The 26,726-nt window shown below is 46.0% G+C and overlaps 2 protein-coding genes across 5 annotated transcripts in view; one reads left to right on the top strand and one right to left on the bottom strand.

Moving 5' to 3' along the window:
• LOC135370601 (trafficking protein particle complex subunit 11-like) overlaps positions 1-3,436 on the top strand; it is a 58,757-nt gene extending 55,321 nt beyond the window's left edge. For all 4 annotated transcript variants that reach the window (XM_064604370.1, XM_064604373.1, XM_064604371.1 and 1 more), the window contains 2 exons: positions 2,758-2,934; positions 3,317-3,436. In XM_064604370.1, coding sequence (XP_064460440.1) covers positions 2,758-2,934; positions 3,317-3,367 — 228 coding nt within the window. In that variant the 3' untranslated portion in view covers positions 3,368-3,436. The remainder of the gene's footprint in view (positions 1-2,757; positions 2,935-3,316) is intronic.
• Positions 3,357-26,306, bottom strand: LOC135370602 (lysosomal alpha-glucosidase-like). The gene is made up of 23 exons (XM_064604374.1): positions 26,161-26,306; positions 22,823-23,126; positions 22,105-22,312; positions 18,247-18,401; positions 17,500-17,662; positions 16,715-16,808; positions 15,201-15,313; positions 15,005-15,130; positions 13,722-13,832; positions 13,606-13,653; positions 11,406-11,513; positions 10,002-10,086; positions 9,804-9,918; positions 9,546-9,720; positions 9,350-9,463; positions 8,123-8,283; positions 7,765-7,849; positions 6,325-6,378; positions 6,127-6,239; positions 4,855-4,940; positions 4,179-4,228; positions 3,901-4,065; positions 3,357-3,488 (listed from the first exon to the last, which is right to left on the bottom strand). Exons 2-23 carry the CDS (start codon positions 23,110-23,112, stop codon positions 3,411-3,413), a joined length of 2,697 nt encoding a protein of 898 aa, XP_064460444.1. The 5' UTR covers positions 23,113-23,126; positions 26,161-26,306; the 3' UTR covers positions 3,357-3,410.
• Positions 26,307-26,726: the final 420 nt, after the last annotated feature.

The following is a 26,726-nucleotide window of genomic DNA, read 5'->3' as shown; positions in this document are numbered from 1 at the left end:
ATAAGGGGGTTTATATTGCATAAGAGAGCACAGTTTCAGGTGGCAAATACTAAAAAGTGCCTCTCACATTTTAGATAAACACAATATACCAAGTGGTAGTGCTGTTTGTGAAGTATTTAACATTTTCTCACGCCTGTATGTGTGGCTGAATCTGTTCAGTCTGTCTGGGAGTCCAGTGCATGATCCCAATTTGCATCGGAGGAACAGGAACTGGTCTTACTGGGGTTGACTCTAAAACACAAAGCTCTGTCTATAAGTACAATTATTTGACACGGAGATGAGAAAAATGGTACGAGACAGTTATTTTATTTTTATGTGATTCAGTAAAATATATTGTAGATTTGATCATTTCCAGGTATTGGTACTGGCAAAAATAATTTGCGTGAGCATAGATGGTATTGTCCTACATATTTTTGTGCTTGCAGAACACGCTTTTGTTGTACCAATCTGTCTGAAGTTGAGTGTATCGTTAGATTTGACATCGGCTTCGGGTAGAGCAAATACAACGGTCGTCTGCCATTTACAATGATGCCAGTTTGGGTTTACTCGCTTTTGAAAGTTTTACCCGTCGTCTGCAAACCCTCTGTGCTGTGAAAGCAAAATGTTCTGTGTGACATGACAAACGATCAGGATCCTTTGCTGCACCTCAAGTACTTTCCTGAGCGCCCTCACTGGAGTTCCGTCGCTTATGTCCGTCGTCACCTCCATCTCATCCGTTATGTCACTTCTTGGCTGCCAGTGCTTCTCACCCCAAATTATGTGTACAGTATAGTTTTAGGAGCATGCGGTCTCTACTAAGCAGTGATGGCCAGTAGTTAACTACATGTAGTTAAACTACTAGTTAAACTACCTGATTGTAGTTAAAAAAGTAGTTATCAACTACTTGCAGAAACGTAGTGGCAACTACTAGTTAAACTACTATTTCGAGTAGTTAGCTACAGTAGTTAGGTTACTGCAGGCGCCAACTACTTCCGATTTTGCCGCAAGCTTTAGGGCACGATTGTGCTTCAGACTTTTACCTTGAGAGCTACTTGTTTGATGAGAACGGAGGTGCAGAACAATTGTGCCGTGCATGTGTACTAAATCTTCACTTTTATCACTGCTTGTGATTCATATTTAGGTGTCCAAGAACACTATAGAATGGGATTGGTGATGATGGACAACGTTAAGTAGTTATAGATGTAGTTAAAATACATTGCAGTAGTTAAAGAAGTAGTTTTAACTACCTCCCCTGAAAAGTAGTTGAACTACTAGTTAAACTACTCCATCACGAAGTAGTTAGTAGTTATAGTTAAACTACTGTAGAAGTAGTTAGTGGCCATCACTGCTACTAAGTGCTTCAGAATATATCAGTGTACTGTGTTGCTTACTAGGATATTTTTTTCCAACCGCATACCTTTCCACTACATGGTTGGTTCGGTATAAGAGTGTGTGCCATGGGAGCCCTTGGGAGCACTTTGTAACATTTTCAAATTGCGTGCCAAGGTGAAGGCATTTGGCAAGTGCAAGTACTGGAGAACGAAGTTCCGTTTCTGTTACTCAATGGAAATTGCAGGTTTCCATTAGTTAAGTATGGCAGAAAATATGTACACCAATATCTGCCACCAATGGAGTTTTTTGAGCAAGCATTATTTATGTTCGATTTGTTTATTTATTTACGTCCGTGTGGTGATCGAGAGTACTCACATATTCAAACATGAAGACATGATCTGAGAGAGGAAAATGAAGATATTATGACTAGAACCTGAAGTTTCAGGGTTTTACCGGATTCTTCCCGGAATTTGCACCCCAAATTGCTCTCCAGGGTGAAACCCAATTTTCACCCGGCAAATTGCCCTCAGTGGGACGTCTGTAGGAATGCACTAACTTATTTGACAGCAAATGCAGTTACATCACCTTTGTACCAAACCACTATAGTTACTTTGAGTAACTGAGCCCAATTTCTGCACGAATTTTAGCATACTGGAAGTTTTTTTCACCGGAATTTGCATCAATTTAGTGCACATGTTTATTTACCTGATTTTTACCCCACGAATCTAGAAACAAAAAATTTCCCAAAAACATCAGGCTCTAATTATGACGCAGTGCACACTTTACACATGAGTGGCAAATTTTTAGACCCTGTAAAACGTAAATTATGCGGGATGTGAGTGAATGGCTTGGAGAAATGTCACTTAGTAATTTTAGAGTAGCAATGTTTCACCAGTCACGCGCCATGATCCAAGTGTAAAACGTAATCAGCAAGTTTTATCTGAAATCGGCAACTTGATTGGTTTGGAAAAGCAGAAACCAAAAGCTAGGCGACGGTGAGATACACTGTGGCAAAAGCCCCGTACATAAAATGTGATTAAAATAAATGGCCGCAAATTTCAATGAAATATTTTGCACTCTGATTTTGGGCACCATAAGGAAGTGTGCGAGCGCATTTAAAAAAAAAATACAGTGAACCCTTGTTATTATGACCATGGTCGATCCTGAAAATTTTGGTCATAATGCAGAATTGTCATATTAACAGGGGGGATTTGTACAGGTTTCACTGCATTGTTCCCCAGGAGTATGGTTGTAAAGCGCATATGTCACATTATCGGGGGTCATATTAACGAGGGTTCACTGTATTTAGTCCAGGCAGTGGTGCGATTCATGATGTTTGAGTTTTGGATGTGTACAGGGCCGTGCAGTCACAATGCCTTCACTCCTCTTTTCACAGTGGATGTACTGCACATTTATACGCATATGGGGAAATATTTCTTTACGCAGCTACACTTCCGGATATTGCCTCGGGAGCAACAGATGCTGACGTACAATCTCTACCCGCTGGTGTCCGGCTATGTTCCACTTCCCAGAATGCACATTGTCATTAACCCAAACACAGTCAATGCATCTACCTTAGATGCACTCATTGGAGAGATGGTGCCATCACACATCTTCATAATGGTAAGCAGAGCTTACAGAGCTCATACATAAGCAGTGTGATATGGAGATGGAGATTTACAGAATTTCACGATGAATGCGAATGTCCGCCAAACGCTTTTGAATTTCTTTGTTCCATCCATGATATTACCTTACTTACTCGCGTAATTAGCGCACATTTTAACTCTGCAACAGGGTGCGCTAATTACGCGAGGAAAACAGTATTCTCTCTGCGTTAGGGGTGCCATTGCCATGCAGTTATGACGGCAGAGCTGCTCTACGTACTGAAGAGTGTTTGTAGTGTGTAAATGATGCAAGTAAACAGTAAAGTAAAAAGCATTCATCATCTCCATTCTGTCTCTCTCCCACCTCTCTCTCTCTCTCTCTCTCTGCATTCTTTCTGCAGCCCCAGAGCAAAAATGGAGCTCAAGTTGCAAGTCGACAGCTGCCGTGGTAGATCATTTGAAATATTGCATCATTTGTACAGAAGCCTGTGTTCTTTAATAAACATTCGCTGGAGATGTGATTCTTATCGTGTGGTTTCCAGGCTGAAGGTCTAGGGAGTGCAAATGAAGTACCTGACAAAAGAGCAAAAAATATAATACAGTGAGTCATCTAGCCAGGGCTTATGTTTCGATGCTTTGGGCAAATTTTGGTAATTTGTTGCAATAAATGCTGTTCAAGAAGTTTTTAAATGGTCATATCAAAAACATGTTAAATTTTTCAATCAGGTATGAAACATGAAACTTGGGTGTGGAGGACTTCGAAATTTACATCTCTAGCAGCCAAATGAAGTGAGCTTTAACAACAATAGTTGTAGCTCTTAAAGCTAGTCCACCCCCCACACTTCCTCACACTGTAGGATGAACGTCCCTACAGATAATGCCTGTGGTAGACAACAGGATATTGACACTTTTATTTATTTTATTTTTTTGTTATAGCAAATAAGGACTCGATGAATTAGAAGCACTGGTTATGATATCTACTTACATTTCCTTCATAGTAGTACATGGAGTCGAGTGTTTTGCCTTTTCCACTCATTTCAATGCTGGATGGTTTGGGAATTCCACATATTCGAATGCTACTTAAGACAACTCCTGCATCATTTCTTTCACTGGACTCGAGTATTGTGGTCAAGGTGTACAAGGTGTCTCTCTGTAAAATATATGCACCCCATTCACTTGTTGTAAAGAGCACAGTTGAGTTCAATGTGTTGAGGAAGAATATATGTGATGCACTGGAAGGTGACATAAACATTGCATAATCACCTTGGAAAATGTAAAGCTCATTTGCTGGCTGTCGCTCTTCAAGTCTTCACCTAACGGGCATCAAAGTCAAAGGTGTAGTTAGCTTAACAACTTCATGGATGAAATATGTAAGATGCTGAATTGCCTGATAAATTTATGGTCCTCTGTGTGACATGTTATCGCATTAGGAACAGCATATGGTAACAACTTATAGTTAACCACAGTATAGTGGAAGTTCACCATAATGTCAAAGTTGTTGTTCCCCTGACGATGGAGAATAGTGGTTGAAGGGCAGACTGATATCTTTTGTTAATGTGTTATTAACAAACAGTTGTTTTAGATTAATGTAACGATAATATTATGCTATATGATATACATTACTATAATATGATATGTTATATGATAGTATAACGATAATATTAATGTAATATAACGACTGAACGAACAGAATTTTTACTTTTCATTGTATTATAGCAATAAGGCAGCTAACAACTGAGACTGTTGTTTTCGGTGTGATATGTACAGGTAAGCAGCGATGAGATGTACTCACACTGCATAAATCACAGAGGTGCAACTGTAAAGCTTTTTGTGGCTCCCTTTTGAAAATAATATCGCGTATTCAGAGTAGTGCTTTGGAGCTAAGAAGTCCTCCGGCACAAATATTTCATTTAAAAAAATGGTGGCGTAGAATGCTTACGGTAGGTTTCCTTGTCATCGAGAAATATCCTTCCAATAGCTGCCCCATTGACATCTGGTGCAACAAACAGCTCCAGTGAGGTTTGTCTGAAACAAACTTGCGCATGAAATGCATCCAAAATGCTATCCGACCCAAACAATCTGAAACCAATACGTGAACAATCAAAATTTTATTGAGAAACATATGCTTATTCGAAGTACAGTGAATAAGAAAAGCTGCAACTGCATTCCATTCCTCAACTTTTGCAACTTTTTCCTCATTGCACCGCAGTCCCCATAATTAGAAATCTCTTTATTCGAACTTCCGGGTAATTCGAATTTCCGGGTAATTCGAACCTCCGGGTAATTCGAACCTCCGGGTAATTCGAACCTCCGGGTAATTCGAATTTCCGGTTAATTCGAACCTCCGGGTAATTCGAACTTCCGAGTAATTCGAATTTCCGGGTAATTCGAACTTGTGCTTGTGCCAGAGGAACAAGGAACGAATCCCAATAATGTGCTCGAACGCGCGGAACGATGCCGCATACTCGTGGTCGGCAATCAAGTAAGCCTCCTAGTCTTAAGGGGATCAAGACAATTCCTGTTGTCAGCCCAGCCAAGATAAAGGCGTGGATGAGAGGGGATATATTCTCGAATTGGGTCGGCGACATTCGAGTTCGCGAGGGTTGGGCTGAACATCGCAAACGACGTTGATTGAGTCGCGACTGAAGAAACTCATGCAACCGCGTGTAATACTAGATTATTTTCTGCTCTGAGATGTTTTCGTGCTTGCCTGTATATAAATATTTTGGAATGAATGAAAGTCTCTTATATTTCCGGCATCGCGTGACCATGACGAACGTGCGGCAAGGCCTAGCGAGCCACCGTGACGCGTCTCCCGTGCAGCTAGTATCAAGCCCTCATTCAGGGTTGCTCCCCTTTACTTCGAACTCCGCTTTATGCGAACAAATCGTCGGTCCCCCTTTGAGTTCGAATTAACCGGATTGTACTGTACTGTGTCGTGCAGTACAATGTGTGCATGATGTCATGCACCACATATCTTATCAAACGAACACGTCGGGGCTAAGCCAAAGGTTGTATGGCGTCTCAGCAGCAGCTCATCCGGGAAAAGAAACTGATCACTAACGCGCACTGCCTCTTTGCGACACTTTTTACTATGTCCGCGTGCGCGTTGTGCACTGGGACATATGGTACTCTGTAGAGCACTTTCCTTCATTAGTGTACCGGGTTTTGCCATTTTGTGTCTTCGTAAGTACGTGCAAAACACACTCACCCCAGAGTAGAGTTTTGGAGAGGCACAATGTGGCCTCCTCTGATATGGATATGCGGGTTTGGGAATGTTGATAATGTCAAAAATGAGCCTTCCTCGCTCCGTATCGCTTTTCCCTGTTGATTAAGATAAACACTAAGTTATATTACGAGTAAAATGTGTTTCACACTTCTGAAAGTTGACAATTTGAAATGAACTTACAGTGGTGAACTCGTACCAGATACCGAGCGGGAAGTATGCTTCCATGTTGCCCTCCTGTTAAACAGAAGTCCATTCGTTAAGCGCGTTAAGCAGTTCATTATAAGTTCAGGTTGCGAAACATATACAGAAAGCCCTCGTTATAACGAAACCGCTTTATTCGAATTATCACTTTATTCGAAGTTTTACGCAGTTCTAGAATACATGCGTTTCGAACCGCATTATCCGCGTTCTGTTGCCAGCCGACTCCCGTTACTGCGAAATATGCGCCAACAGAAGCCGGTCTTGCAGTGCCGCCGGCGAGCCCTTGCGGTCAGAGCTCGCGGTGTCTTTCCGTTCCACTCCTGCCGGCATAAACCGTGTGGACCAGCCCCACCAAGCGCCATCTATTGAATATGAATATAACCCTGTCTGGCGCTCCCAAGGTCGTCGCCGCCGCAGTGCATGCGCATAAGCAGTTGTGGGAAAAGGTCCCTCGGACCTCCTTTCAAAAGTGCTTATTATGTTGCAAAAAGAACTAGCAATCGTTAATCGCTTTTTTTTTTAATTATCGTTCTTTCGAGCTCTCACGATGACCCGACGGCAATGCATGCGTTTTGAGCTCGATTACTCGATTATTGGGGTCGCGTTAGAAGAACCCTCAGCTGGGCAAAATTAAACCACGGGCCGACCACTGTGGCTTCGCTCATGATTATGGTCGTCTCGCGACGCAAAGCAACAGCGCAGTGGCGTAGCGAGAAAAATATGTCGGGAGGGGTTCTATGAGGACTTTACTTGGGGGAGGAGGATTTCACCGACGTTGCCCTCTCCCAAATGCACTATACCAACTAACCGGCAGCATTCCCTCGACTAAATGCAATGAGGAACTTGCTGGAACCCCTTAAATGAGCAGCAAACTGGCATTTGGTATTTCTCAAAACGCTGCTTAATTTATCAACCAGTCTCTTAATCGGTCTGAAGTCGTCTGGACTCAGCAGCAGCAACCATGCAGAACATTTTCACTGAACGGTATCTTGTCAGCGGGCAACGGCGTTGGAGCCCTGGTTGCGGAGTCCTGGTTGCGGGGATCGAACCGGGAGTCCCCGGTTCGATCCCCTGTCGTGACGTACTGAGGTCCCCGTGACGTAGTATGACCATAACGAGCGGCCGCGAAGTCTTATTTCTTATTGATAATTCGCCTACCAAAGACACGACGCGGCACCAGTTTCGGGGAACTCCCCACGTCAGCATCGCTCATTCACTTGCGGGCCGTTTGAAAGAGGGGAAGGGTTTCTAGAGGGCGCGCAGTGCATGGACCTTGCGCTCTGTTTCTGTGCAAGTAGAGTGCATGCTATTTGTTGCACAATACGCCGCAGCCCCAAAAACGAAACAATTATGAACGGGTCCTTCAATGTTCCTTTAATGCTTTGAATTTTGTGGCAGCCTCTTTAAAAAAGCGCTTACCTCATCAGCTGCAGGAGAAATTAGGATGGCTGGCCCCAACATGAACTGTTGGTTGATACGAAACACGCTGTTGTCCTGTGGGAATCTGTATCAAAAAGAATCCATGTACTACCTGCACATTCCATTCGATAAAGGTTTTTGTATTTTATACAAAATTGTATAATACAGTCAAACTCCTTTATAGCGAACACCTTTTTAACGAAAATACCACTACAGCAATTTTTTTTTTTTTTTTTTGCTGTCTCCTGAGTTTTGTTGTAAATAGTTTGGCTGTATATTGTATATCAATGTATAAATATGTATGTATGTATGTAAATGTATAATATATTGTATACAAAAAATTGCTTGATAATCTTACTCGTAGAACAATGGGCGCGCAGCCGGTAAACCTGCGGTATGTGCTTCAAAAAATAGAGTGTAAAGGTACGGCACCAGCAGTTGGCGTGTTTGTAGGGCATCTTTCGTTGCGTTCGCTGCGGCCGCAATAAAATGGAAACCATTCTCCCGCTGGTCAGGCTCCTAGAAACAAACAGTGGTATTAGTCTAAATTCTGATAAACGCTAGGAGGTAATTTCGGGTGTTGTTTCCAGCGCCCACTACGCAAATCAGCAAAAAACTACGTGTATCAAATATGGTCGTACTTCTCGATTTATTACACAGAAGCTGAGCATTGCATCAAAAAACAAAGCTCTCTAGGAAGCTAGTTTAAGGAACGAGCTTTTCAAAAGTCGCCTATCCTTTGACTGAAAATGACACTTTTCAGGTTATGAGTGGGACCAAAGCCTTAATGCATACTGTAACTTCAAACGTTTTATTATCTGACATGTCCCCAGCGTTCAATACCTCAAGCTCACCATACCAACCAGACTTCGATAGCTCGAAGTCAGGCCGCCGACGCCGCAAACATATCGCGGTCACGAGGCTATAACGAGCATGATAACCACGCTCCTTTGTTGCCGCTGCCGTCGCTCGCAGAAAAGCGCTCTACTTCGCATCTCTGTTCCCCTTTCTCCCACTGTCTCCAGCCATGTTCCCCAAAAGAACAGACTGTTCCCCAACAGTCGCAAGCGCCTTCAAGTGGTGATGCACCCGCAGCGCCCCCAAGTGGTGTACCCGACACAATGGCTAAACCTTCTTCCGAAACAACACCCGTAATTTCAACCTGCGAAATCTGTCTATGGATGAGAATTAGCCTTTCGTAAAAGAACCTTGGGTTTTATTATTCATATTACGATACTCAGAACGTCACTCAGAACGTCACTCGCGTGGGAGCACCACAGCTGCTAGCGGATTTACTACCATCATATGGGTACTGAGGTTCATGGCACTCACTCTCACCGTATTCACATTCATTTGGTGTGCCTATTTCTTCTATTGCGTGTATATTAGTCTTACGATATCTCTGTAGCTTTTACATCTTCATCTATAGTGCTCTGAATAGCATGTAACACCGAACGCAAACCAAAGTTCGCCGGACCTAAGTCGTTGTGGCGGTTTCGCTCCTCTTAGTGGAGTGACGTCATTAAATAAGTCGTATTCTCTAGAGAGTGGGTTCTTAAAGAACGCAAAGACTTTGATACATTACCAGCCTTCGTGGTGCAGGAAACGTAGACAGCGGGAAAAATGCGGCCATCTGCAGCCACCTCGCCTGCAGTGTGTCGGAACACTCGGCAAAACCGTAAGGCATTTCTACGCCAGCCTGCAACGAATTTGAGACACGAATAAGGTACACTTCACAAATGCGGATTCGAAGGCACGGCGGAAACATCATAGTGACTTGCATAAGGAATTCCAACGAGTGACAGCTCTGTGACTTTGACAATGGAAGCGCGGATGGCCTCCCCAGAACAGTGACCGCTGGGCTGATACAAGTGGCCAGCGTACTTCCCAGAGCCAACGAACGTGGAGCTGCTAATGATCACTGGCCGCTTGCCTGGTGCAGTTGCTCGGATTGCTCTGTAGTTGTTAAAGGGGAAGACAAATTGCATCGAAGCCAGTATACATTCTGAAGACTTTCTAAAGACTTTCTGAAGACTTACTTCCACGTGGCTTCAGCGTGCGTGTGACCGTAGACATTGTGCAGGTCATAGTGTCTTCCTCCAAACTGCTTGGCATCGCCGCACACTGAGCGGTGGAACAGCTCAGCAAAGCCTCCTGAATATGGGCACGTAATAAAGCATGTAACGCCTCCAGTCGAGTATCGGGCGAAGTAATAATGGGGAAAAGTGTATGTTTACCAGGAACGTACGGTGGGTAATTCCAGGTGTTATTGCTGCATGACGACCAGTTCACATTATCTGGATAAGATGGCTCGTTGGAGTTCTGTAATTTGTTTTCGTTTGTGATTCAGTGAAAACATACACGTCATATACAAGGCAGAAAGACCAGAGTGACCAACTAAGTCTGTATTTGATGCGCTTTAATGCATCTCAAGTATAATGCTTTTCGGCCGTTGTATTTCCTGCTCAGTATCGTATTTCGTTCTTCACGTAATGAAGTTTTGCAAACGATTACGATCTTAGATTGCCAGATAGACGTTCCAGTACCCTAAGGGATGTCATACTCGCGGCATAGCTGTCGTACTACAGTAGTGGCAGGGATGGCAGACCCATCTGGAACTTTCCCACTAAGGTACTGGCCAGTTTGATGCTGGACCGACCAGTGTCTTAGTGGGAAACTTCCAGACTCTACAACGATGGATATTTCCGGATGGAGTTCCGGTGTCGCTTGGGGGCTATGGTGTGTGTATCGGAAGTAGAGAAGCTACCGCTATGTGTCGTTAACAGCGCACCCTTCCACCCCTCTGAAACAGTGAACTCACCCACTTCCGGCGGCCGCCAGGGTGCCGCACCGGAGAAAAAGTACGCCGCTCGATGTGCCATAAACTTTTGTCCCAGCATGTACCTAGTTTTGTGTCTCAATTTTTTTTTTTTAATAGGGTGGCATTAAATGATGACCGGTTCCCACTCTGCTATTTCTCCAAAACCTCCAATTAAAAAACTGAGAATGATGAATTTGAGGTAATGAACGAGTTCAGAAAATCCCAGTGCGCTTTGCACACGCATTGCATGCTGGGCGCTTGCTGAGCGGGGAACGAAGAATAATCCTTAACGTTTCACTTTCGCTGACCTTGACACGTTGTGGACAATGGACCGGTAGGGAAGAAATCGGAAGTTTGGAGGCCACCCATTTCTTTCGTACATATTAGTAAATTCCCATAGTTCAAAGCGACGCTAAGCACTCTGGGATTTTCTGAACTCGTCTATTAGTGATCTAGTAGCATACTCTCTTCAGCGGTATAACCCTAAAGACGGCATCTGTGCTGCTCTCACAGAGTTTTGATATTTAATGGATCAAGACGGCATTTTACTGCTTTGCGCGCCCGCACCTGTGTGTCCCTCGGAATGCTCACCTCACGAAATTAATTTTTCTCGGCGATTTTCAAATTCGCCTGAAAATTGAAAGGGAACAGCAAGCGAGTAGGGTTCCCTGGGCTCTGCGTAGGGACAGCATAGCGTAGAAGAAGCGCGAGCGGCATCTTCCACCCATTTCGAGATATTATGGAATATCTTCGCAACGTTCAGCGAAACAGGTTACTTCTTAACCTAACCTAAGGTTACTTCTAGATGTTTCCAACTTACAAGGACCAGCCCGTCGTATTCGACGTCGTTGTAGAGCTTCTTGCACCTGTCCTCCCAATAGGTAACGGCCTTTGGGTTGCTGAAGTCTGTGAAGGCTGAGCATCCATTCTGGACAACAACAAGGCAGCATTTAGAACGGACGATGGAAGATTGCAGCGATAACGCCAAAAATGCCCGCCGAGTGATGCGAAACTTCAGAACCGACTATATAAACCTGTATCGCAAATGAAGGCCACAATCATAGACCTCTCCCTGTTTGTAATCAAATGACGTCATAGTGATCGACAGCGCCACCAATTTGGTAGAGATGAACTATACGCTCGAAGCTAGGGGCGAACAGGGTCGCGCTCGAAAGCCACGGTCTTGAGGGGATTACGATGGTCCCTGACAGGGACGCGACCTTCGGTTCTATTTTGCTTTCAATAGGAGGCAGCGAACAAGTGCCCATTCGTGGAACCCAGCCCTCCCCTTCCGATTTGTTTCGGTTTGAGTCTGTCTAACAACGTCGTGATGACGTTTCTCGGGTAGAGGTCTATTGAAAGTATAAACAGTATTTCGTGCACTTTTAGACTACGGAATGAAAATTTAAACAGCGTTTACGGCAGGGGCGGATCCAGGGAAGATCCTCGGGGGGGGGGGGGGGGGGGGGACTAAACAAAAAGAGAGAAGAAGGGGGGGATCGCCATGTAAGACGGCGAGCTGCTGCGCTTTCATTTCACTTCACACCAGAACTTTATTTATGATCTACATGTTGCGAAGCTTAGCAAGCTGTAGGGGAACGCCACCGTGCGGCGTGTGCGGAAAACGGAGCGTGCGGCAGGAAAATCTGCCGGAATGGGGGGAAGAGGTACGTCTCGGGGGGGGGCTGGATCCGCCCCTGGTTTAGGGTGCCTCTTTTGCTAGCCTTTCGGATCTGGGAGATATTTTTCCCGCACTCTGTATATATTTCAGATTGAGAGTTCGACAAAATCGAGTCTGTCATGTGTTCACACGAACCTTTACTGTGGTTTGTGCCTTCCCCTTCGCGCTTCTCATCAAGAAGCTCGCCAATGCTGGAATGGCTTGTTATTGGTCTTCTCAAACGATCTGCAGCAACGATTGGACGAATGGTTTGGGGTGACCAATAACATGCCGCTACGCACGTGCCGCCCTTCTCGAGAAGGAGAGAGAAAGAGGAAGGCGAAAGCTGCAGTTTCGTTTCCGCATAAATCGCGAACGACACGCATCGGATGGATATCGTTCCTTTTGCGTGGTTTCATTTTTTTTCATTGGTTGCCTTCACTCTTAAAAATGAACTTCACCGCATAGCACGCTCCTAGCCAACCATAATCTCAAATGATATCGTTATCTTCCCTGATTTGTTAAAAACGGGAGGCGTACGCCTTTTTTGTGACACTTATGCGGTTCATAATTGTCACAAAAAAGGCGTACGCCTCCCGTTTTCAACGAACCAGGGCAGATAACGATATCATTTGAGATTATGGTTGGCTAGGAGCGTGCTATGCGGTGAAGTTCATTTTTAAGAGTGTTCCACACGGGCTCTAAAAACAGAGTTTCCCCGCATGGCACGCTGTGCGCCAACCATTGTACAGAGTGACACCTCTATCACACTTGATTTGGGGGAAGCGCGAGGCGTACGCCCTTTTGTGACAATTAACATTACTGCATAGGTGTCATAAAAAGGCGTACACCTCCCGTTTTCAACAAGTCATGGGAGAGAACGATGTCACTCGGGGGTCGGGATGATGGTTGGCTAGGGGCGCGCTGTGTGGTGAAGTTCATTTTTAAGAGCGTGGTTTCACTCAACGTGTTATGCGTCGAAGCCCTATTTTCAGAAAGAGCATTCACTCCGAAAATAATAATTGTGCCGTGATGTTACACGTACACTCTTAAAAATGAGTTTCACCACATAGCACGCTCCTAGCCAACCATCACCCCGAATAACAACGTTCTAGTCCCTGATTTGTTGAAAACGTGGGGAGGAGCCTATTTTGTGACACTTATGCTTTTCATAATTGTCACAAAAAAGGCGTACGCCTCCCGTTTCCAGCAAATCAGGGAAGATAACGATATCATTCGAGATTATGGTTGGCTAGGAGCGTGCTATGCGGTCAAGTTCATTTTTAAGAGTGTAACGCTTGTCTGCCTATGGTTCACTCTCCGAGCATTCTGGTTCAGCACAAATAGATAAGAAGATTACCAGTATCAGCAAATCCTTGTCGCCGTCAGTCACGTGAACGAGAGGATCCTGTTCCGAGAAAGAATTAAGAACTGTCATCCCAAACAATGTTCGCCGCCCATCTCGTCGAAACTTACTGCTGTAAGAAGAAGCTTCACTCCTGTAGCCCTGATATGGGACGTCAAATTCACGTCGTCATTATTCATCTGCAGTCCGCGTACGTAACCCCTGTCGATGCGGATTGCACTCTGCAGGAAAAAATGTCGTTAAAGTGAGTCCCCCTTACTCGGGTCTGCATCCTTAAAACAGAGCTTCGCCACATAACACGTTCTTAGCCAACCGCCATACACTCTTAGAAATGAACTTCACCACATAGCACGCTCCTGGCCAACCATCACCCCCGAATGACAACGTTCTCGCCCCTGATTTGCTGAAAACGGGAGGAGGAGCCTATTTTGTTGCCATTATGCACAGCACAAAATAGGCTCCTCCTCCCGTTTTCAACAAATCTAGGGCGAGAACGTTGTCATTCGGGGTGATGGTTGGCTAGGAGCGTGCTATGTGGTGAAGTTCATTTTTAAGAGTGTACGTTATTCCGTGTTTTTCATTAGCATCGCTCAAAGACCTATAGACCAGCGGCGTGTGGAAGACTGGGAGGTAGTGGGTTCGAATCCTACCACCGGCCGTGCTGTCTATAAGGTTTTCTCTGGGCATACTTTCCAGACGATGTCGGCACAGTTAACCCTGAAGTCGGCCCAGGATGCATCCTGATCCCCTGTCCCCAATTCCTTCCTGCTCTCCTCTCTCCATCATGTCCAAGTCTGTGCGCCGATCATAGCCATAGTTGCTTCGCGGCGCCAACAATGAAAAGGTCCAGCGAGCCGTCAGATGACATTACGCAATTCTACGAATTTTCGAAGGAACCCGCACAACTTCAAAGTTTCGGATTATCCGAGAGTAGATGACGTCACCGGGCGCCCCGCCGTCCATCTTCTAACAACAGTGCGCGTCTCCGCTCTCCGCTCCACCTTGGAAGACTGCCAGACGCAGTGGTGAGGAAACGGAAAGCGATCTTCGAGCAGCAGTGCTGTCAGTGTAGATCGGGCGCCGCGTGACGTCATGCTTCTCAAAGCTAGAAAGTAATTTTATTATGCTTCCTAGTCGCACAGTATAATATTTTGGCAGCTGCAACGACGCAAATTTCGGTATGATTCCGAAATCACGAGAAGACACGGTGTTTAGTCCGCAGTGGAACTTTGGTTTTACCTTGTCACAAAAAAGTCGTGCGCCCTGCTCGCTCTTCAAATCGAGTGCTATGATAATGATATCATTCTGTTGAGCGGTTAGCCTTTGAGAGTGTTATTGAGGCTCTGTTTTAAGAGTGTGCGAAAAGGCTGCTAGGAATTATTCTTCCATCTACCAGCGACACTCCGTGAGACTGCAGCAGGCCTAGCAGGTGCGGAACCGCATACAGATCTGCTTCTGACGATATCGTCGTCTGAGGTCCCAGTGCCCATTGGGGAGGCATGAAAGGTCGTCCAACTAGCTGAGTGAAAACGACATTGTGTTTATACGATTTCTCCTTGCACCGCTACGTGAGACGTGGCGCCACCTACCTCCAAGTACTGCTGGACGACATCCGCTGGCGAAGAACCAACGAGAAGGTAAAAGTCCAAAATCCCTCCAATCGTTCTAAAGGTGATCGCTTTTTCCGGTTGCACCAACATGTCTGCAATACGTTAAGTTTTAACCTGCATTGTGTGTTTGGTGTGGGGTGTTGTTTGCACCACACTCTTTATTAGAAAAAAGGGTGGAGCAGTTACACCTTTTAGGCGGTAATATAGTTGTCGCATATGTTGTGCCTAAAAGGTTGCAAAGTTCTCGAATGACAGGGTTACCGCTTCTGATTCGGTGAACGAGGGGGGCGTACGCCTTTTTGTAGCGATTTGGAGATATGATAATTGCTTTTACCACCCTTTTACACCCTTTATCAGACGCTACGTTGACCTAGGTGGTAACTATAGAAGTTACCACCTTTCCACGCCATTTTTTCTTAGAGTGCAGAACAAACAGTTGTTTTGTGCGTTCAAGGGATACAGTATCCGACGACATGTGGACATTTGGCGGCTGTTCCATGGAGTGTCTCTTTTTAACCCCGAGAGATACAAAATCCAGCTCCAAGAATAGGGGACCCAGAGAATATAGGGGAAGAAGACCGAGAACGCACGCATGCGCAATGATGCATGCGGCGACCTGCACCCGCGCTTCGGCTTACACAATAGGGTTTTCATATAACGCATTACGATGAGCTTGCCTTCCCTAAACTGGCAGCGCCGCTATACACTTCTAAAATCGAACCTCGCCACAGTAACACGTTAAAAGGTCCAGTCAGTGCACAAAACGATACCGTTATCGATCCTGGGGGCTTAATCGCTTCATCGTCGTTACGGTCGTTGCAAGCTAACGAGTGGCGGGAAATTCAAAAAGTGGGCACGTGACACATTGCGCGTGACGTATACCACGGCCTTCACGTATCGCGCGAAGAGCGCCGTGCACGTGTTTTATCACGTGCCCACCTTTTTAAATTTCCCGCGCCCGCCGTTTTGAATTTCCCGCCACTCGTTAGCTTGTAACGACCATGAAGCGATTAAGCCCCCTGATTTGTTGAAAGTGCGAGACGTGCGCCCTCTTGTGACAGTTGACCTTACTATACACGTGTCACAAAAGGGTGTACGCCTCTCGTTTCCGACAAATCGCGGAGGAGAACGATGCCATTCTGGGTGATGGTTTTCCGACGTAATTCCGCAGCGTATTATGTGTGAAGTTCTGACAACCGCGAATTAAAAAAAAAAAAAAGACGTACGAAACCAAGAAATAAAAACTCGCCTTTTGTAAACGTATATTCCGTGGTTAATAGTAAAAATAATTGGCCTAAAAAAAAACAAATTATGAACGTTTGCATCCGTTTGCAGACGACACCCCAGAAAAGTGCGCAGAAAAGTGCGCAGTGGTGACGGCGCTATTTCTTTGGGATCTCAATGAGCTTGGGTCCCCTATTCTAAATATGTCTATTACACCATTCAATGAGCGCTTTCTACGCGATAACGTCAAAGATGTGATCGCAGCTTACCAATAGCATTGCTGTTGAGTAGTAGCACACCATGGGCTTTACCATCGTCTTCGACCACAATGTAAAACGGATGGACACTAGGATCGTTGGTGTTCTGCAATAACCGAACGCTTGGTAAAGAGTGTATAGTAACACTTTCTCTCCGTTGTACACACTACCTGCTGGAAGGCACTTTGAACATATATATTTTGTTCTCACCGATTCAGATGAACATGCTACCTTTAGGAACTATAACGTAAAATATTTCCTTTTTGGGAAGCGTGAAAATTTTCTTGGGAAAATTAATTTACAAGAATGCGCGAAGCGATTGTGATCTCACCCAGCTACTCGTCCCGTGTGGTGACGTCAGGTCAGCAGCACTTCTGATTGGCTGCCGAGAATAGTCTGCTAGCGAGAACGACCGGTCGAGACGCGGGACGGGCGGCGCAAAATATAACTGCAAAGAGAGAGGGGAAAAGCGCGGCGCCCCACCATTGGCCGGATGACATGACGTCACGTCTTCTCGCGTACTGTCGCGTGTACCGTATAACTGGGGAAGGTTCTGTCTCGCCACAGGATACTAAATCTTCCGCTCTTCACTGGCTTGCGTCGTCTGCTAGCAGCGGGTCACTTTAGGCGCGTGACACTTTCTAACAAATCTTCCATCGTTTTTTTTGTACAACATTCGGACAGTCATGGCATTTCTTCCGCGATATCTTCTTGGTGTGCGCTTTCCTTTTCGCTCTCCTCCGTCGACATCTGGTCCGATAAAGTCGCTCCGCAAAAGTAATTTGATAAAAGCTTACTTCGTCTTCGTGTGCCCTGGAGAAGAGGGTCCATTTCTCCCATTCGAGACCGCTTTGTTTCGTCAAATTCCGGCCAAATGCGAAAAAATGTTCCGTAGCCAACCGCGATGACAATTGCAGGAACTGATCCGAGAGCACCATTCCGGGAAGTGTACTGTCGAACCTATAATAAAATAACTAAATATAATAATAAATAAAATAACACGGCCTGTGAGGCGAAAACAACGAACATACTACTCGTATCCCGTCCGCGAACGAGTACTACGCGACTAACCGGCTGCGCATTTCGGTTGTAGCTCGGCGTTCCAGTACCCGGGGTACTAGGTACCTGGTACCCGTGGTAGTCGAATGAAGGAGCACGCAGACGTCGTGCTTTCAGAGCACGCTTGAGGGCACTGCGGCGTGCACGTACAGCGTATAGTCGCGTGGCATTTTTCAAATTTTTCTGGCGTCTTAATACGACGTAAGGGTAGTTGACTGCAGACAACTGAACCCGGGGTTTTTGAAGGCTCTCGACAAATTTCTAATAGACCCTGCAACTCTAGAATTAGCACAAACGATTCGGAAATATTATCATAAATTGATGAGCTACGAACACAAAAATGCCCTGAATTCTGCAGGTCAGCATTATACGTTCAGTATAATTCGCGTACGATGTACGATTGCTTTTTTATCTTTTTTTTTCTTTCTTTCTTTCTTAAGGCTAACTCAAGACACGCGGGACCTACTGAGCAGTACAGTACTCACAGAATCGTTCCTGTCTCGTTCCTGTGCACCTTGATTCCAAACGGTTTTCCATCTTCATAAGTGACTCGGTAAAGCGAGTCGAACGGGTGAGCGTTTACAGCAGTGGTGACTGGGAGCACTGTAGCTTCGTGCCGAGTGTCGTTTTCGGGCTCAAACTGCGTTCAAACAAAACATTCTAAATATCCGAGACTACACTCTAAAACATAAATTCACCGCGTAACACATTCTGCGCCGACCACTGCCGCGAATGGTACACTCTTAAAAATGAACTTCACCGCATAGCACTCTCCTAGCCAACCATGATCTCGAATGATATCGTTATCTGCCCTGATTTGTTCAAAACGGCAGGCGTACGCCTATTTTGTGACACTTATGCTGTTCATAATTGTCACAAAAAAGGCGTGCGCCTCCCGTTTTCAACAAATCAGTGCAGATAACGATATCATTCGAGATTATGGTTGGACAGGAGAGTGCTATGCGGTGAAGTTCATTTTTAAGAGTGCAGAGGTGGTGGTGGTGGTGATGGTTGAAAGGGCTCGCCGTTGTCGGCCTCACAGAGGTGGACAACGTCACGACTGACGCCCTGGGGGAATGTGCGTCCTGGGCCGACTTCTAAGGGAACTGTGCCGACATATGTCTGAAAGGGTCTGTCTGTCTAAAACCAGATAGAGGGAGGGGGGGTGATGGCAGGTAGGCTCGCCGTTGTCGGCCACACAGAAGTGGGCGTCGTCACGAATATAGAAAAAAAAAGAAGACAAAACACAAAGAAAGGACGGACAGATGGAGGATAGAGGAGGATGAAGGATGGGGGATGCGGTGAGGGTGCACGAGTTTGTCGGGGAGAGCAAAGTATTAGATGGGTCGTTGAGCAAGGCCTGCCTTATTCTGCAGAAAAAGGATGAGGTCTAAAACCAGAACTTCGACGCATAGCACGTTGCGAGCCAATCGGTGTTGCCGCTTCTGATTGGAGGGGGCACACGCCTTTTGGTGGCACTTTGGATATACGATAATTCCACAAAAAAAGACGTACGCCCGCCCCTCTCTTAGAATCAGAAGTGATAACCATATTATTCGAGGCAACGGTTGGCGCATAGCGCGCTCTATATGCAGAGTGTAGTTCTGGTTTTTTAGAGTGCACTGATAGAGTGTGTCATATTTCTTGGACGAAGATCATATACGTCTTCTGAAGAGACGTTGGCAACGTCACACAAGCTTGACAATGCGCATCGCATACTTTGGGCAGCGTGTCATCCTGTCAAGTGGACCTTATCTGTTTCACAAGAAACATCAATGATGCCTCTTAGCCTTTATCTAAACCCTTTTCCTGGTAGCGACATTGAATAAGATTAGTCACCTGCTTCAATACCTCCTTGTGTAGAGGCATTCTGGCTTCAACCGCCACTCCAGAACTATATCGCTCTGCCTCGTGATTTGCTGAGGGGCAAGGGCCTCACGCCAATTTTGTACAGAGAGGGGTGTATGCGTTCCCTACTATTTAAACATCCAGAAAACAGAGTAATAGCATTTTGAATGCTGCTTGACCTGATGTAGAAACGTTACAATGAAATTCTTGCATTTTTGTCATTATGAATTAATATCTTATTAAATGCTGATAAAACTGAAAGATACTTGCTAAATAACTCCCTTCCCATGCATCGCAACATTTTGGCATGGTACTGTAAATACTTGTCCAGTATTGGATCAATGTTGCCCGATGTCCAGCCAATATCGGGCCGAGAAAGGCGGAGGTTCTGCCTGTTTTTCCGATTAAAGTAAACTATATGAGGCACCTCTAATACATTAGTGAACACCTAACACTTTTAAGTTGCACCGACGGCTTTCAAGTTTGTTTGAAGGAGTGTCCCTACTCTTGCAGAGCACCCAGTACATGCAACTATGCCATCCAGGTGGTTGTTTATCGATTGTACGCTGTAAAAACGCCGCCTCACCACACAACGAGCTCTGCGGCAACCATTGCAAAGTAAATAATACAGTTATCGCTTCTGCTTTGAGGAGAAAGCGGTCGTACGCCTTTTTGTGACAATTATACCGCAGTCCTACATCAGAACTCTACAACGCAACATGCTCATCTCGAATGGCATCGTTATCTCCGCTGATTCGCTGGAAACGGCCGAGGCGTACGCCTTTTTATGACACTTATGCAGATGTTAATTGTCACAAACAGTGAATTTGCGGAGTGAATTTGCCCTTTTTCACAGCTATGAGACGAGAGAACGTTGTCATTCGAGATTATGGTTGGCTACACTCTTAAAAGTGAACTTCACCACATAGCACGCTCCTAGCCAACCATCACCCCGTATGACAACGTTCTCGCCCTAGATTTGTTGAAAACGGGAGGAGGAGCCTATTTTGTGCCGTGCATAATGGAACAAAATAGGCTCCTCCTCCCGTTTTCAACAAATCAGGGGCAAGAACGTTGTCATTCGGGATGATGGTTGGCTAGGAGCGTGCTATGTGGGGAAGTTCATTTCTAAGAGTGTAGGAACGCGTGATTCGGTGAAGTCCTGGCGAGCTCTTTCAGCGCTACACTCTTTAGAAATAAACTTTCACCGCATAGCACGCTCTTAGCCAACCATCATCCCGAATGACAAACGTCCTCGCCCCTGATTTGTTGAAAACGGGAGTCGGAGCCTATTCTGTGCCGTGCATGCTATATAGACACAAAATAGGCTCCGCCTCCAGTTTTGAACAAATCTAGGACGAAAATGTTGTCAATCGGGATGATGGTTGGCTAGGAGCGTACACTCTAAAAACTGAACTTCACCGCATAGCACGCTTTGCGGTGATGTTGCACGCTTGCATGATAGGGTTATCGCTTTTGATTCGAGGAGAGAGGGAGGCGTACACCTTTTTGTGACAATTATAATGTATCCAAATTGACACAAAAAGGCGTACGCCTCCCTCTCTCCTCGAATCAAAAGCGATAACCCTATCATTCGTGGCAATGGTTGGCGCAGAGCGTGCTATGCGGTGAAGTTCAGTTTTTAGAGTGTGCTATGTGGTGAAGTTCATCCCGGTGCAAGCTGTGCTATCTGAGGTTTTTCCTGGGTTTTTCCTCAGACGCTTTGAGACACATGTCGGCACAGTTCCCTTAGAAATCGGCCCAGGAGGCACATTCCCCCAGGGCGTCAGTCGTGACGTTTCCCACCTCTGTGAGGCCGCCGACAACGGCGAGCCCTTTGACCACCACCACCTCCACCATCTGGATTTTCTTCACACGCTTTGAGACAAATGTCGGCACAGTTCTCCGTGAAGTTGGCCCATGACGCACGATCCCGCCCTGCGATAGTCGTGACGTTGTCCGCCTAAGCATTACCGACGACGGCGAGCAGTTCCGTCTCCACCACCACCTCTGTTTTATGAATGCGTACATCCGAATTGTCACGAAAAGGCGTACGGCGCTTGTTGTTTTCAACATATAAAGAGAACGACAGCGTTTTGTGCGGCACATGGCCCAGAGCAGAGCCGTTTATTAGGAGAGTTTGGCCATCGGGAGGAGCCTGTCCCAAAGCGCGCCATTTGACGTCACACGATGGGCGGCGCCAAGGCCAGTGGCACCATCTTGGATCAGAGCTACCGCCTAGAAACCTACTATTCCGCCATCTTGGAGCAGAGGTAAGCCTTGAAACCTACTATTCCGCCATCTTGGAGCAGAGGTAAGCCTTGAAATCTCCCCGCGCCGCTGCGGCTCGCTTTTCATCCCGGTCAAGCAGGCGGAGCAATGACGGCTGGGACGTCACGGCGGTTCCCCATCTCCGGACGGCAAAAGATCAAAGAATGGCCAGACTCTCCTCATAAACGTCTCTGGCCCAGAGGAGTGCGTATATACGTCCTTACCTTAAACCGTATCCTGTTTCGTGTCTCGTAGAACACTTGCAGTCGCACATATTCATATTCTTTCCCTATGATCGTACGATTGGAATCCCTATGCAACATGAGCTTGAAACCATCGGATGTAAGTTCTTCGGTTCCGACTTTGATGTAGCCGTGGTCATCAGGGAAGAAACAGACTGGAAGCTTCTCGTCCGTCACCACATACCTGCAGCTGTGGAGAGACAGAAAAATGTACGAACGAGCTCATAAATTGCAAGAGAGAGAGAGAGAAAAAAAAAAATAACGCGCTTTCGCCACATAACTCCGCCCGAAGCCAACGACAGTTCAGTATCGTGATCCGTTGGAAACAGAATATCCTTATTTGGACAATTAATGCAAAATGCAATGTGTCCGGAAAAGGCGTGTGCCTCAAATTTTGAAGCATGTATGTATGTTTATTTTGAAGTATATTTGAAGTATGAAGTATTAAGTATGTTTCAATAAATCAGGGACGAGAACGTTGTTATTCGGGATGATGGTTGGCTGGGAGCGTGCTATGTGGTGAAATTCATTTTTAAGAGTGTAGGAGCGTGCCGTGCGGTGAATTTCTGTTCTAAAAGTGTGAATTAGTTCACCAATACGCGATTTGTCAAAATTCAATTTTCTTTCGGACAATGTCCTTCCTCGTGCTTTGGAGGAAGCTTACTTAAGCAACAGGGGTATAGGACCATCACACACTCACCCTCTTCGGAGGCACCGGTTGAAGTCGAGCTTGTCATCGAGGTTACAGTCTATCCTGAACGGAAAATTCCACTTGAAGAAGAACTCGACGTAGACGATGACGGACACTAGAGACACAACGAGCAGTACACCCACGGTCCAGAGGAGGGCTATGGACAGCCTGGAGCACCAGTTGGAGTCCACCACACCACGCTCGAACTCGTCCACTTCCGTCAGAGGTTCCAGGGAACGCTCCTTGGCCTTCCTCGCAGCGCTGGTCCGTGCCAGGGAATATGAGAGTTTGGCTGCCATGGCGCTCTTTCAGCCTGTGCAATCGTGAGAAGTCTCATTGTCTTACGCTTCCGTTCGGCGGATATCGCGAAATAAACGTCGCATTTTCCGTACGCGATCCTCGCGAAAAACACCTGGGCACACAGCTCATCCAGTCTGTTTCGGCGCGAGTTCGCAGGTTTATTTTTTGCTGTTTCAGTAATCGTAAACGATGTGCTGATATTGAAGGAACTGTGGCACTTCTGTACACAAGTGCTGCTGTACGACTGTAGGTGTCGTTTCGCAAGCACTAGAATATCTTGGCCCAATGTTGTCTAGATACATATACACTCTTAAAAATGAACTTCACCGCATAGCACGCTCCTAGCCAACCATCATCTCGAATGATATCGTTATCTGCCCTGATTTGTTGAAAACGGCAGGCGTACGCCTTTTTTGTGACACTTATGCTGTTCATAATTGTCACAGAAAAGGCGTACGGCTCCCGTTTTCAACAAATCAGAGCAGATAACGATATCATTTGAGATGATGGTTGGCTAGGAGCGTGCTGTGCGGTGAAGTTCATTTTTAAGCGTGTACTATACTGGATACTTGATACATATAAGTACTAGATCATTGTATTGCCAATATCCAGCCAACACTACACTCTTAGAAATGAACTTCACCGCATAGCACGCTCCTAGCCAACCATAATCTTGAATGATATTGCTATCCGCCCTGATTTGTTGAAAACAGGAGGCGTACGCCTTTTTTGTGACGCTTTTGCTGTTCTTAATTGTCACAAAAAAGACGCACGCCTCCCGTTTTCAGCAAATCAGAGCAGATAACGATATCATTCGAGATGATATGGTTGGCTAGGAGAGTGCTATGCGGTGAAGTTCATTTCTAAGCGCGTAGGCGAAGATGTTCTGCGGGGTTGTCAACCTTACCGCTTATCACTCCGTGGGCTATACGTATCGCACAGTGATACCGTTATCGCTCCTGATTTCTGTAAAGCATGGACGTACGCCGGACAATTAACGTCACCGCAGAAGTGTCACATAAAGGCGTACGCCTCCCGTTTTCAACAGATCACGGGAGAGAACGACGTTAGCCCGCGGATGATGATTTTGGCTACAGGGGCGCGTTATGCCGGGAAGTGTCTCCAGCAACAACTAAGTTTATTAATGTAATATTAGGGATAAAATGCGAGCGGAGCTGGTGTAAGGTAGATGTGTGTGTCATTAACCCTGAGTCTGGGATGCAGGGTGCAGGGATGCTGTCCATTTTGCGCACGTCCGGTACTTCTGCACTCGCAGGCTCAAGACACAGTCTAGCATACATACCCAAGAAGACAATTTGCATTGCATCTGTGCGCTCTGATCCACTTTGAGAAAGGAGGGAAGCATGATTCACAGAAAAAGGAAATAGGGAGCCCTAGCTATACTCTGTGCAAGTTGAACTTCTGCGCAGGAGAGGGGAAAATGGGCGGAGAAATCACGTGGGCAGCGTTCCTCCGCTCACCGGTCGACGCGGAGTAACCAACGTGCTCGATGTTGTGGTTGCGGTTACTTCGTTGCTTCCTTCCCGCGTGAACCTACCCACGTGAGACCTCCGCGTCCGGTTTGTTGTGCCGGGGGGGGGGGGGGGGGGGGCAACCATGTGCCGCGTTGGGTTACGTCAGAGGTTGAGGGAAAGGGGGAAAACTGAGGAGCTGCGCGGAAGCGTGACCTACTTGCAGAGCGTATTTGGAGACCTGGGAAATTAGCCGAAATGACGTCACAATGTCCCCAAGTGGAGCAGATCGAGACGGCGACGCGGGGCAATGCCGACACCGAAGGAGACGAACCCCGTCAACTATGCCATCAGGACATGGCTTTCCTCGCTGGGCTTTCGCTTAGTGGAAACTCCAAAAGCAGTATTTTTTTGTTTTTTTTTTCGGATGAATCGAAATTGCTTTAAATTTCTACCGTTCTATGTTTTTCGGATATTTTTCCGGATATATCCGCAAACCCGGGACTCTATACCTATACGAGTACGGGCACATCTTCGTGGCATACACTATTAAAATAGGACTTCACCACATGGCACGCTCCTACACTCTTAAAAATGAGCTTCACCACATAGCACGCACCTAGCCAACCACCATCCCGAATGACAACGTTATCGCCCCTGATTTGTTGAAAACGGGAGGAGGAGCCTATTTTGCGCCGTGCATGGCACAAAATAGGCTCCTCCTCCCGTTTTCAACATATCTAGGGCGAGAACGTTGTTATTCGGGGTGATGGTTGGCTAGGTGCGTGCTATGTGGTGAAGTTTATTTTTAAGAGTGTAGCCAACCACCATTTGGAATGATATCATATTCTGTGCCATGATTTGTTCAAAACAGGGGGAGGAGCCTATGTGGGACACGCATAATGTGTCCCAGATAGACGCCTCCTCCCATTTTCAGCAAATAAGGACACAGAACGATGATCATTCGGAATGATGGTTGGCTAGGAGCGTGCTATGTGGTGAAGTTCTGTTTTATCATTGAACGTTTCACACTCAGTGTGCAAAAGGGCGTTATACGTTAGCCTCTTTTCCAAGTCGTGTATGTTCTACAAAATGTCCAGTTTCAACGAGCATATTCTGCAGAAAACACCACATTTTTAGTTACCGGAGTTTCAGTATATATACCGTCGGTAACGTCACCATCAAGATACCGTACCTACCGGGAATGACAGCGTGCATGACTCAGAATATTATGGTTGACTGTGGGTGAATATTATGGGTGCGGCAGACGCGGTAGCCTATAGCGGGCTCCCGGTTGTGGTATATACTAACTCTGTACTGTCTCAGATGGGTGTTTTTTGCAACACCGTCATTACACCTTTCCGCTGCGGGTCTGCGGAATAAGTAGGAGTGTCTATTTACAAAAAAAAAAAAAAATTAACAGACTGAGAAGTCTAAAAAAAGTTACTTTAACGGACTATCAAAGCAATCATTTCGCCAAGTATGTTAGATTGCGCTAAACCATCTCATTCACCGGAAGTGTTTGTTTGTACAAAGGACAAACTTCAGAGTGATATCCTATAACTATACACGTACCTTTTATGGAAGGAGGAATGCACTGAACACGGTGGTAATACTGAGAACGTTTAGCTCCGAAGCGTCGTTGCTGGGAACGGTCAACGTTCCCCCATAACGGCCTCGCCTATCTGTCTTGTCACTGACGTTGCGGTCCTATCTTTGAGGCACCTGCTCAATACGGGCCTCTGAACCCTGCCCTAGAAAGAAGCCGTAATCTCTCTCTCTCTCTCTCTTGGCAAGATATCGGCCGCCTATCTTCGACGGGTGCTATGTGGTGGGCACCGTCAAGAGGTCTCCTGGTCGCGCCTTGTTAGACTCGACAGAAGACCTTTTCATGTCGTGAGCGCGTGATTGACAGACTGCACAACGTTCATTTGCATTTTTTTCTTCTTAAAGTATTACAGAGGGCCATCCAAAAAAATTTTGGGTTTAGACGTTTGATGAAAGTGTGTGTGTCATTTTTACCGAATAAACCTCTACCCGAGAAACGTCATCATGACGTTAGTAGACAGACTGAAACCGAAACAAATCGGAATGGGAGGGCTGGGTTCCACGAATGGATACTTGTTCACTGCCTCCTACAC

This window comes from Ornithodoros turicata, chromosome 10 (assembly GCF_037126465.1).
Source record: "Ornithodoros turicata isolate Travis chromosome 10, ASM3712646v1, whole genome shotgun sequence".
Taxonomy (NCBI): domain Eukaryota; kingdom Metazoa; phylum Arthropoda; class Arachnida; order Ixodida; family Argasidae; genus Ornithodoros; species Ornithodoros turicata.
Note: the sequence above shows the minus strand (reverse complement) of the source record. Positions and strands in the feature narration are given on the sequence as shown.